This window comes from Plutella xylostella, chromosome 8, assembly GCF_932276165.1.
Source record: "Plutella xylostella chromosome 8, ilPluXylo3.1, whole genome shotgun sequence".
NCBI lineage: Eukaryota > Metazoa > Arthropoda > Insecta > Lepidoptera > Plutellidae > Plutella > Plutella xylostella.
This window is the reverse complement of record NC_063988.1, coordinates 9,197,834-9,210,253: the sequence shown is the minus strand read 5'-3', so window position 1 is coordinate 9,210,253 and position 12,420 is coordinate 9,197,834. Positions and strand designations below refer to the sequence as shown.

The window sequence follows — 12,420 nt, the reverse complement described above, 5'->3', positions numbered from 1 at the left end:
ATTCGGCTAGCTAGTGTATGTTAAAAATATTGCCTTGACAATAACAAGATTATGATCAATAATTACTTTTAAGTATTGCTTTCGAAGAGGCACTGTGTGTATCCATATGTATAAATACCTACCTATATGTATAGGTACTTACATACCTTCCATAACTTTCTGACAAGTCAGGAATAATAAGGAAGTACTTAAGTCTTATGTATACTTATACCTTTCTTTTTATTTATTTATTTTTATTTATTTATTTTATTTTAGGAAAACTTACAGCGCAATTTGAAAGTATAACAATAGAATGAGCAGTAAAAGGCCTTTTACAAGTTTCCACTGATAGAAATAACTTAATAATATTTACGCTAATACAAAGTAGCAAACTAAATTAGGTACATTAACATATTATCTACGCCTAATCAACGAACTAAACTGTATATATGTAAAGCTACAAAGATGTCTAATAACAATTACACTGAAAATATATAGTACATAAACTCTTAGACATCAAAAAAGGTACAACTTAGAATATTTCTCGCCTTATTAATGCTTGTATTAAATATATCAATGTCCAAATTATTCGATACGTGGTTAAAGTTGTTGCAAGCACGCCATAGATACGAATTCTGTCGGTAATTGGTAGACACCGTGGTGTTACTGAAAGTCGGATTGAAGCGACGGGAACGATTCGGAACATAAAATTTTAATTTTTCCAATAATTGAGGACAATCAATTTGGCTGGTGGCAATTCTTAGGAGGAATAATAAATCGCAAATTTCACGCCTGTTTATTAATGGTAGAATGTGAAACTGGCGGCAACCTTCCTTATAGTTTTGTAAGGGATACCTAACACGATAACTTAAGTACCTCATGAACCTTTTTTGTATACGTTCGATGCGATCAATGTATACCGTATATCTAGGGTTCCACACCTGTGATGCATACTCTAAGTTACTTCTGACATAGGTGCAGTACAAGATTTTAAAGGTTTTTGCCTGTTTGAAGTTAGTTGAAAGCCGCATTATAAATCCAAGAGCCTTGCTTGCTTTAGCCGTAATCGCATCAATGTGGGCATCAAACAACAGCTTCGAGTCATGGATTACACCAAGGTCTTTGATTTTACTGTCTCTTCCGATTGCATGACCTTTTAAGAAGTAAGTAGTTAAAGTAGGTTGTCTTTTTCTAGTGAAGGTGATGGTAGAACATTTTGATGGATTTAAATCTAATTTATTTTGGTTACAGTATTTATCAAGGTTATTTAAGTCATTTTGTAATAATATCATATCATTTTCATTAATAATAGGTTTAACAATTTTCATATCGTCTGCAAATATTTAAATACTAGAGTTACTAAAGCACGAATCAATGTCGGAAATAAACAATAAAAATAGCAAAGGCCCTAATATAGAGCCTTGCGGCACACCACTTGGTATTTTAACCCAGTCAGACTGAAAGTTACTGGCCACGACAGCCTGGGTGCGGTTACTGACATAAGACGAAAACCATCTGAAGAGATTGCCACGAATTCCCGCCTTGAAGAGCTTGATCAGCAAGAGCGAGTGGTCAATACGATCAAACGCCTTGCTATAATCTGTGTATACGACGTCAGCCTGGTAACCTTGGTCCATTGTTTCCGTAAGTAACTCATTATACAGCAAGAGATTTGTAACCGTAGACGTTTTTAGTATATCTATTACCTAGAAATCTATGCATTATAAATTTATAGGTTCAAATATTTATCTACTGATATACTCATCAGTAGCTTATGGGTCACAGTTGGTTTTCTCTCCACCATGCGATAATAAACACATCTCACAATGTTTAACTAGGTTTCAGATAGGCTCAGACTACATAATAGACGCATTTTTCCTGAAATAAAAATGACATATTATGTATCTAGCCTATCTGAAACCTAGTCATTTCTGCATGGTGATATTACAACTGAGGCGCGCGGGCGACTCACTTTTTTTATATAGGCACCCGCACCTTGCAAATTAAAGGTGGAGAGAAAAATGGACTTTATTTAACTGTCACTGTGACCCTTATGATGCCGAACACGGAGAAAGTCGAAACGCCATATCTCACAATGTTTAACTAGGTTTCAGATAGGCTAGATACATAATATGTCATTTTTATTTCAGGAAAAATGCGTCTATTCTTGGGGAGTTCTTGGGCAATATAGACAAAAACAGATTTTTATTATCTATATTTTATTGTACACATTAACCTTTTGTAACATCATACAATACTTATACATAATAAGCATAACCTATTCTATAACAGCATGCGCTTACATTATACATTCAGAAACCAACTACAATATTTACGCGACATGGTCGAATTTCCTTTAAACGTGTTGCATACAATATCTAATACTTTGCTCTGCTAAACCATTGAGACTGATAATCAAAAGTGACCTCTATGTCATTCGGTTCTTTCGATCTAAAGCGAATCATTTCATATCGATGAAACTTTCAGTAGCCTACATCATGAATAACAATTTTATAGCGTTTCTTGATATGATTAGCAAACGATTTAAGATTTTATCTGACAAAAAATAGAGACATATTTTGTTTGTCGATGCAGTTTTATCCACAAAAGTTACCACTCAAAAAGAACCTTATTACAATAATGGTTAGAGTAGAGTTACATTTAGACTCGAAAACATGATTCAATTGTAAGGAATGATAAATAAATATTAATTACAGTTTCTCTATTAATTTTGGCAGATATTTTCTCTCGAATCGCTTGCACTATATCAAACTACAATTAATTATATTATATTGTATCATAAATATCATTATATTCAATGTTCATTATTAATTTCCAACTTCACATTAAACCAACCACTAATTGAAGCAATAAGGAATGGTAAAATTAAACAGGAACATATCATATAAAAATAAGAATTAAAACAAATATACAAACATCTGGGAAGTTTAGTACTATACAAAATAAAATGAATGTTAGAGACATAAACGTGTGGTATAATATAATATTTTAACTGATGATTATTATTTCATATATAATTTTACATAAATATTATTCATTATATTATATTTTCTAAAATTTATTATATTATATTTTTCGTTTGTTTATTATATTGTGCTCGCATTATTAATCATTTTCACATAGCTGAAGCCACATATTTCATACCGGATGAGATTCGAAGTGGCATTGTTAATTATTTTATATTAAAATAAATTGAAATATTTATAAATAAATAGGTTTTCGAAGCGAGGGGGGCTAATTTTATGCCAAATGACCAACAAACAATAGGAGCTGTCCCGCCCATGAGCTAACCAATCATGAATAAGTAATGATAAAATTGAATATGAGTAAAAGCTTGCAACTTGCAACCCCTAGGATCTTGGTTAAAACTTTTGACTTGTTAAATAAAATACTTATGCCGTTCATGTAATGGCCATTTAACAGTTCAACAGTCAATTTACCCGTGAATAGAGCATTAAGTTGTGGGAGAAGGTGATTGCAGCAGAGTTTATTGAAAAATGCTGTTGATTGACTAACAGTTCATGGGTCCAAAGACTGTTGAACCGTTTCAAACAAGTAAGAGATACTCATTTCGTTAAAAAAAAGTTTTATGAATGAAATATTGACCAGCTGCAATGTATACATTTCATATTAGCTTAAAATGTACAATTAAAAACGAAATAATAAAAAAATAAAATCTATTGATAGACTGAATCTCATTCACTGTCGAGAATTTATAATATTAATTATATTAAATTAGGTATATGAAGTACGCCTATTACCAATGTTCCATATCCACGGTGTAATCCTTTACTTTTTGATTGATCCTGGAAAGAAAAGTTTTTAATTTTTACAAACTTTGCTTAGACAGGAGTGGGATTTTAAGTTTAACCTATTCGACAAATTAACACCCAGCTTACAATCTTCTTCTTCCAGACATAATAAGCTCTTACGCCGTCTCCGGCTTCTTCATGCAACCACTACCGGCTAACTATTTAATTTCGCCATTCAAAAGGGTTAATTTGGCATGCCCTACTACGTCTGTCTTTTCGTAGTTTTTGCAAACTTCTGGAACTCAAAGGCCTCCTTATGAACTGCCCACCGTTCCCGATCCAGTGCCTCTTGTCTACAGTATACATAAGTGCACACATTGAAGCTTCCATAATCCAGTATAGAAAACGGCATAAATGCAATATTTACCATGCAACTTCGTCCATTCCGCTTAGCATCTGGTCTCGTACAGTCCGGAGCGGCCGATGTAGCGCACCCATTTGATCACGTCGTGGTCCGAGTAGTTCAGCTTGGGCTCGAACACCTTCAAGTAGCGGACCTGCGGGGGAAAGTAATACGAGGTATAAAAACGAATGGTATAAAAATGATAAGGTATACACCCATATTATATAAATTTATTAAGTATAACGTTCACTGTGCATAACAAACGAAAGGATAGAAGAGGAGTCCTGTAGTCCCGTTGTCCCCGTAACTGTGTCCCCGTTACGGGGACAACGGGACGTCATTATATTTTCGTTCCGTTGTCCCCTTTGCGGGCAATAGTGAACGGGGACAACGGGCCGTCAAAATTTTACGTGTCGTTGTCCCTTCCGAATTCTATTAGCGCGAAAAGGACAAAATAAAATGAAACTTATCTTAGACGACCGAATGGCGTAGTGGTTAGTGACCAGTGAGTACCCTGACTACTGAGCCGAAGGTCCCGGGTTCGATTCCCGGCTGGGGCAGATATTTGTTTAAACACAGATATTTGTTCTCGAGTCTTGGATGTGCCCGTAAAATGGCAATAGGCCCGCCCCCTATTACATTGGGACTAACATAACACTCTGGCGAAAAGTGGGTGCAGCAATGCACCTCTGCCTACCCCGCAAGGGAGTACATTAGTACAAGGCGTGAGTGTGTGTGTTTTTTTTATCTGTGCTTTTGTTTCGCGGCAGTATTTCGTCGTGCCGTTAGCGCATCCTTTAAAATTTACACGTTCATCAAATTTGCCAAATGATTATCCAGGTTAGTTATGAATTGATCTAAGCTAAAAAAAGCGATTTGATGTGAAGATATTATATAAAATTCATGAAATAAAAAATATACTTGTGTTTTTTTTAAGTTTATTTTGAGAACGGGGACAACGGGTCAGATTTTTTATTTTTTTATTAAGTGCCGCTGTCCCCGTTGAGGAGCTCACGTCCAACGGGGACAACGGGCCTGATTTTATTTATTTTCTGAAAGTACCGTTGTCCCCGCTTAACGGGGACAAGAATTACGGGGACAGCGGGACTACAGGGTATGCAAGGACGGTTAGACTTGGAGATACAGCAGCTGTACAGCACTCCCTGGCAAAGGTGGCATTTGAAGCTGTTGATCAGCTTGCCGCTCGTAATTCTATGTTCGAAGACTTATGGAAGTTCATTATATTTGCCATGATTTTGGCTTTATGCAGTATAGCGACGAAATTACTTCTGCAATTGTGTAAAGTATAAAGTTTTCATGCCTGGTTAAAACCAAAAAATCCATAGAATGTTTACCTAAACGGGTTACCCTTTGCAGCTTGCTACACCTTTTGCAACAGAATACGCTTCTTTCATTTCAAGGTGCATGTACATGCTTCCTAACAAAGAGTGGTAACCCCGACATGATACAAATACCTTAAACCTGCTCGGTGCAAACGGCATATCAAAGCTCAAGGAGATGGGTGGGCTGGTCTACTTCTTTCTTTAATTTCAGTGTCACCACATATACCCTCTAATACCGACATGATATAGGTACATACAACTCGGCTCGAACGACATCTCAAAGCCCATAGAGATACGTGAACATACCTTGAACTTTCTAACACTTCTCACAAAGTGGTGACCCCGACATGATATTCATATCATATGTACATACCTTGAACCCACTCGGGGCGAACGGCACCTCAAAGCTCATGGAGATGGGCGGGCGCGTCCACTTCTTCTTGTTGTCTGTCTCGAGCAGCTCGATCTCGGCCGACAGCTGGGTCTCTTTCATGCCTGCCATGCGCTTGATTCTGGGGAAGTGTGGGATAGATCTTAGTTGGTATTTAGTTTAAATATGTACAGTCTGCTATCAGCATGCGTCCCACAGGGCGCAAGACTATAAAAAATTATCCTCGAAAATTTGAGCATGTGCCACGTATTTTTTTTGTCACATCTTGTCGTGCACAAATACATCCTGGGCCCCTATATGGTCTATATGTGTATTCTGGAAGCTCTATGTGCAGTTAGTTAGCTGCAAAAATAGTAACAAAGAACCAATTTTATAGAATAGCGATAAGTTTTAAAGAAATGAATGGGACCACAAATAAGCACTTACTTCCAAACAATAGCATTTTCCGACGCCTTGTACTTGGCTTTTCCCTTCAAACATATCAGCTGCACGCCGCTAGTGTTCAGCGGCGTGGGTATCTTAACTTCGATCTTCTGTCCAAGGAGGGAAGGTTTGAAATTGCTCTTCAACACCACCTTGACCTCCATCTTAGTGCGTCCGACCTCGCGAACCAATGGGATCACTCGGAACGGTAGAGAGATGTCTTTGGTTGTTCGGTACCTGAATATTAAAACATATAATATATATTGATGAATCTAGTCAATGTTAGGTGTATATAAAGTGAAATAAATAAGGCCTTAATTTTAAGTTCTCATTTAATACAGGGTCTTGCAAAATTGGTATACTAAGCCGAAACCTACATGTGCAGCATAGTATATCTAAGCCCGAAACTGAAATCAGAATTAGGAAATTCGCGAAAAAAAATTTTAATTTTCCATAGTAAAAAGTCATGTGACCAACAAAGTTTCTATAGAAAATGATGTTTTTTTTCGCGAATTTTCAAATTCTGATTTCAGTTTCAGGCTTAGATATACCATGCTGCACATGTAGGTTTCGGCTTAGTATACCCTTTTTGCAACATCCTGTATATTCCTCTAACACTATCTAGATCAGTCCTCGCTGCACGGGTCTGTTAACAACGTAGATAAACGTCATGTCGCTGTGATTGGTGGAACGAGCATTAAACTTAAGTTTATGGGGTACCCGTACCGCGGGGCCAGAGTATTTAATTAAGAACTTTGGTGTTTCTAAACCACATACTATTTCTGTCTAAAATTGTGCAGCTTGCACATTTCTAGATATCTTAGAAGCGGCAAATCTATACCCATCCCTCTCACTCACCGCATAAGCTCGAACTCTCCATCAGGAGGTATGAAAGAGATGGAATGCTCCGTCTCGAACTTGCTCAGCTTCACGCACTGATGGAACTGGCAGTCGTCGATGACCACCACCGGCTTGCCAGATCTGGCCGGGTCGTTGTCCTGGTTGCCAGATATGCCGCCGCCTGGGAATGTGAGGTTTAGAGTTAGTTTTTGGTGACAAATGGGGGAATTAACGCAAAGCTAATTTCTAAGGGTCGTTTCGTATATAACTGTTTTTATTGATATAAAGCCTGTCGGTCTAGGCTTGAAAAATTTGTTTATTAGGAACATCGTAATTAAAGTAAATATTCTGGTATGCTATATGAAACGACCCCATATAGCAAGTCCGGTACTTTGGTTCTAAAGCCCTCATGTGATTGGTTGGCTCTTAAGATCAATAGTTGGGTCAATATGTGCTTATACTGTTTGTAACCTAAGGTGATTGTTACAAATAGGTACAAATATTTCATCGTGTTATTTGGTTATCAAAAACACTGGTTATTTTTTTCTACACTCCGTGATTATGATAAATGTTTTGTTAGACTAGTTGTTTATTAAACTCATCAAACAAAACAATAAATATTAAGTATTATTATCACGAAACTACATCGTATGTGAATTCAATACTAACCAGACCTCAAATCCATTGAAGCAAAATCTAAATAAACAAAAGACAAATTGTGATCATCAAGTAACAGTTTAGAATAATTATGAGAAATAGAACATTTTTTAAATAAGCATAAAGAATACATGCAAATGATGCAAATGAAATATAACAGATATAGTTACAGGATAGTAAAAATCTCAGAAAATAACACCTTCTTTATTTTTCCATAGTTCTTGACCCCTTTTACGATTAAATTTGGCCAACACCATGTCCACGCTGTCTTTTATTCATACTCTTTTGTGCACAAACTCCTCGGCTTACTACTTATTTAATGCACAACCTCTTTGTAGCCCAAACTCTTTGCATTATTATAAATCGAACACAAACACTTTGTTGTCCAACCTCATTGAACGACAAACTTATTGTTTATTAATCTTATTGAATAACGACCTCCTTTCCCCAACCTCTTTGGTACGCAACTTCTGCTTGTCAATAACCTCTTTGTTCAACAACCTTTTTTTCCCTAACCTCAATGAACAACAACTTCTTTTTCCCACAACCTCATTGGTCCATAAACTCTTTTACCCACAGCCTCATTGGACAACAACTTATTTTTCCCACCACCTCATTGGTCCACAACTTCTTCCCCCCGCACTCACCGCTGCCCTTCCCCTTGGCCTCCATGACGATTTTGTCGTTGATCCCGAACTTGCACTCCGGCATCCCGGAGAGGTACGACTTCATCACCACCTTGCCCGCCACGTGGGCCGAGAGCACTTGACCTGGAGGTGGAAAATATGGTTTGAGAATGGTTTTAATAGGGAATAAGGATAAAGAAATAATATTGACGGATGGGCTTTTGCTGTCATGCTATCTCTGTGCATGGTATATACTCCCATCCTACTTCTACCGCCCGCCGCACATAATCTTTTACATAAATCTTAAATACTTTTACCGTCGTAAATTGATCATTTTGCCTCCGCCATATATAGCAACGTAACGTGGGAGGCCCTCTGGCCCGCTAGAAGACTTCAGACTTGTAGCCGATGATGAGGAAGGAGGAGGAATTCTAGATGATGAAGTGTGGGAGTGAGGATAGTGTGTTGTGGCGCGCCTTGGGAGAATCCTGTGATAATGATGATCTACCAGTCAGTTCAGGCACAGATGCACAGATTAATAATGTAGGTAATAATTGTTATAATCTTCTTTCCCGAATAAAGATTATTATTTATCTATCTATACCTTGCGGCGACATGAGCAGGTTGACGTACTCCAGCACGTCCAGGAACAGCTCGTTGCGCCGGTACTTGATGCCCTCGCGCCGCCAGCCGATCTGACCCGTCACCTGCGGCACACGGGGCACAGTTATGAGTATTGTTAGCGTTTACAAACTAGACGCGTTACATGCGTCAAGGCGTCAAGTTAGCGCTCTGACGCGTGCTAGTAATACTATCTGTTTGCCAAAGGCTTTAAATACAGGAGATATGGAATACTACAAGAGACTAACAAATTCGTTCCACTTGTAGAGATTGCTTACTCTGATATCCAAGGCTTTAATAAATATAGGTCTCATTTACAGGGTTCTACCTTTTTTGGTATAAGATTTATTTGCCTAATCTCGTATTGCATAGTAACGTTTGGTCAAAGTCTCGTTACGCCGAAAATCGTATGGCATAAATCTCGTTTAGTAAAAAGTTATTTCGCATAACATTGTTTAGCCTAATAATGGTATGGCCAAATCTTGAATAGCCTAATAATGCTATGGCATAGGTTTATACAAAGTAATAATATTCGTTTGGCTTTAACTTTGACGGAGCGTCTCCCTACATAGCGCAAACTGGTGCCTTGTATTGTTTTCGCTGTTTGGAAAACGCTCCGCTCCGCTTCGCTACGCTCCGCTTTGGTTTTGATGAACATGTGCACCTAACACGCTCCTCCTCGCTTTGCTCGTCGTCGCACCTATTTTTAGGTTTCGATCCCATGGGGTTTGTAATAATTATATTGGTCGTTAACTTTCGATTTTTTGATCATACAATATCGTGATTTTCGGGATGTAGGAGAAAAAAACCACAATTTGTACATTTACTACATACTTAATATATTATTTATCAAGATAACTTTAGGAGAAACAAGATTATACATAGGTATAGACGAACATAAATTTGAGCAAACGAAACTTAGGTGTTTAAAGATTGTGCCTAAAGAGTTTTAGACGAAACGAGCCTTATGCCACATAAGTCTTGGCAAAGTGATGGTTCGGCCAAAAAAGTTTTGACCATACGAGTTATGCGAAATGAGTTTTGGTCAATAAAGATTATGCGAGATGAGCGGAACCCCATTTACAGAGGTCCTCATGTCAGAGGTTGCGGTTGAGGTTTCCACTTATCCCGGTTCCAAGTATCCAGGCACTTATGCACATAAAAATTAACAAGACGAACTAAGCTTGAATGAAAATGAGAGGTAGTCAATTTCTCGTGCAATTATATTCCAGATATTATATCTATTATTTTTATTATACATACATACATATACTCACGCCTGTCTCCCAGAGGGGTAGGCAGACACTATGGATCTCCACGTGCCACGATCCTGACATACTTCTTTCGCTTCCTCCACATTCATTAGTCTCTTCATACACGCACGTCGGCTATTTTTATTATTAAAATTTATTCCAGCTATAGCATCCATAGCAAATTAGTCTATGAAGGAAAAGGTACCTGAGAGGTGATCTGTGCCTGCTCCTCCTTGGAGGCGGACTTGATGCCCTGCTGCGTGATGAAGGTCTTCAGCACCCCCGTGTCAGAGTTCTGCGGGTAGCCGAAGTCCAGGATCTCTGCAATACAGATACAATGTGGTTTACTTGTGAGTTTTAATGAATTGAAAACATAAACATAGTCAGTATTTTGTTTCCAATACTTTTATTTATAAATAAACAAACTCTCAACTCTTCTCTTAGGTCACGTTTAGTTATGTTCTAGATTCTTAGATTCTTCTTGGATTTCTTGTCTCATAATTATGCTAGCACAAACTGAGCATAATTATGGTTCATTTTATCATGTATTATTGTCTGTATTTTTTGTTGTTGTTTTGTTTTATTTTCTGTATTTTTTTGGTTGTTGCTGTCTGTGTTTCAAATGTTCTTTTATCTTTATCTATTACAAGAATGTACAAAGTTAGCTCACCATCCAGCAACTCATAGATGAGAACAAAGTTGTTCTTGATGTTCTCCTCCGAGATCTTGCCGAAGTACGACTGCATCACATCAATGATCTTGAGCAGGAACTCAAACACCATGGCAGCGTTGACATTCTGCTTCGTGACAGCCGCTATCCAGATGTTGGCGCGCTGGGGTTGGGAAGATTTTGATAAGAAATGCAAGAAATATAGAAGTATTATAAATATTTTTCAATTGTTTATAGTTTGTCCTTTGTATAATGTGATGAAGAAGTTTGAATACAATAAAATTTACAGTGAATAAACATTCCTCTCTATTATAAACATAGTGTACACTAGAACACTATTGGTTCATTCACTTATATCGGCATTACTCCTCAATTAAATTGGGTGAATCAGACATCAGATGGCCACTATTATGAGTTCTAACAATCTTTGATTCCTTAGAAGCTAGTTGATGATGCTATCTAGAAATGTAATCTGACATCCAGAAATCAAGAAGTAGAAGCACTAGATCACATTATTCATCGTAATGGCTACTCTTGTACCCTCATAAATAAGATTCCCTGCAGACTGTACTCCTTAAGCTGGCTTCCCACAGCCTGATTTCTAACAGGTCAGACTGACAGGCCATGGGCACCATTGCATTAGATGTGCAGTGGCCTGATGTCACAAAGGGTGCAGATATCTGCAGGTGTGATGTGATCTGGCCTGGCCTGTTATATCAAAGGCTGTGGGAACCTACCTTTAATAGGCACAACACAACATACATATGAAAAACATAACAACAATACATAACATACCTTAATATGAAAGAAGGAGGTCCTAGCGATGTTGGTGACGGGCGAGCGGACCTGCTGCCGCGCATGGATCACGTTCACGCGGAACGCGTCCACGGCGTTGCGCCCGATGTCATCGCGGTACACGCGCGAGATCAGCACCTCACCCTTGTGGTTGTACACGAATAGACCCCCGATCATCTTTAGGCCTGGTGGGAAGATGGATGGATGTAAGTTGTTGTGTTTGTACCCTCTTTTTTCGTGTTTTATGGTAGGTTTTGTGTGGTGGGAGGTTTGAAGGAGGTGGAGAGATGGGTGGTTTTGGGGGGTTGTGGCAGATAAGGAGGTATTGGACAGGATATGACCCATGTAATCCGAAAAACTGTATCATACAAAAGACACCAATTGGAAAAACTACACGAACCTGTTACACACCACTTATAACCATGGGGTCCTAATAGGATTTTATGCTATTTACTAACGGCAAACTAAGCTAAACACTCTCATTTTATCAGAAAACACGGTAAAAATTGGAACGAAATCCGCCCCCAAATATGAAACGTCAATAGCCAAGAACTAGTGTTGTCAAAAACCGGCAAAAATTATTGATTCATCGAGTCATTGAACTGATTCATTGAAACATTAGCAATATCATTATTCTGAGATAGTT

General features: G+C 38.0%; 1 protein-coding gene across 2 annotated transcripts; it reads right to left on the bottom strand.

The window, feature by feature from the left end:
* Positions 1 to 3,602: 3,602 nt before the first annotated feature.
* Positions 3,603 to 12,339, bottom strand: LOC105392745 (AP-2 complex subunit mu). Of its 2 annotated transcripts, XM_038114691.2 has the most exons (12): positions 12,175 to 12,339; positions 11,775 to 11,959; positions 10,980 to 11,142; positions 10,515 to 10,630; positions 9,040 to 9,142; positions 8,457 to 8,579; positions 7,822 to 7,848; positions 7,171 to 7,333; positions 6,316 to 6,549; positions 5,872 to 6,010; positions 4,180 to 4,309; positions 3,603 to 3,806 (listed from the first exon to the last, which is right to left on the bottom strand). In XM_038114691.2, exons 2-11 carry the CDS (start codon positions 11,949 to 11,951, stop codon positions 4,202 to 4,204), a joined length of 1,353 nt encoding a protein of 450 aa, XP_037970619.1. In that variant the 5' UTR covers positions 11,952 to 11,959; positions 12,175 to 12,339; the 3' UTR covers positions 3,603 to 3,806; positions 4,180 to 4,201. The 2 variants fall into 2 exon arrangements, with proteins under 2 accessions (XP_037970619.1, XP_037970620.1); XM_038114692.2 differs by lacking the exon at positions 7,822 to 7,848 and having other exon boundaries at positions 12,175 to 12,337.
* Positions 12,340 to 12,420: the final 81 nt, after the last annotated feature.

Excerpts from the sequence above, each read along its gene's own strand:
- LOC105392745 (XM_038114691.2), bottom strand. The coding sequence starts at position 11,951 with ATGATCGGGGGTCTATTCGTGTACAACCACAAGGGTGAGGTGCTGATC. Across the intron at positions 9,143-10,514 it reads AGGCACAGATCACCTCTCAG|GTGACGGGTCAGATCGGCTG; the intron begins GTACCTTTTCCT and ends CGTGTGCCGCAG. Across the intron at positions 7,334-7,821 it reads TTCAATGGATTTGAGGTCTG|GCGGCGGCATATCTGGCAAC; the intron begins GTTAGTATTGAA and ends TCACATTCCCAG.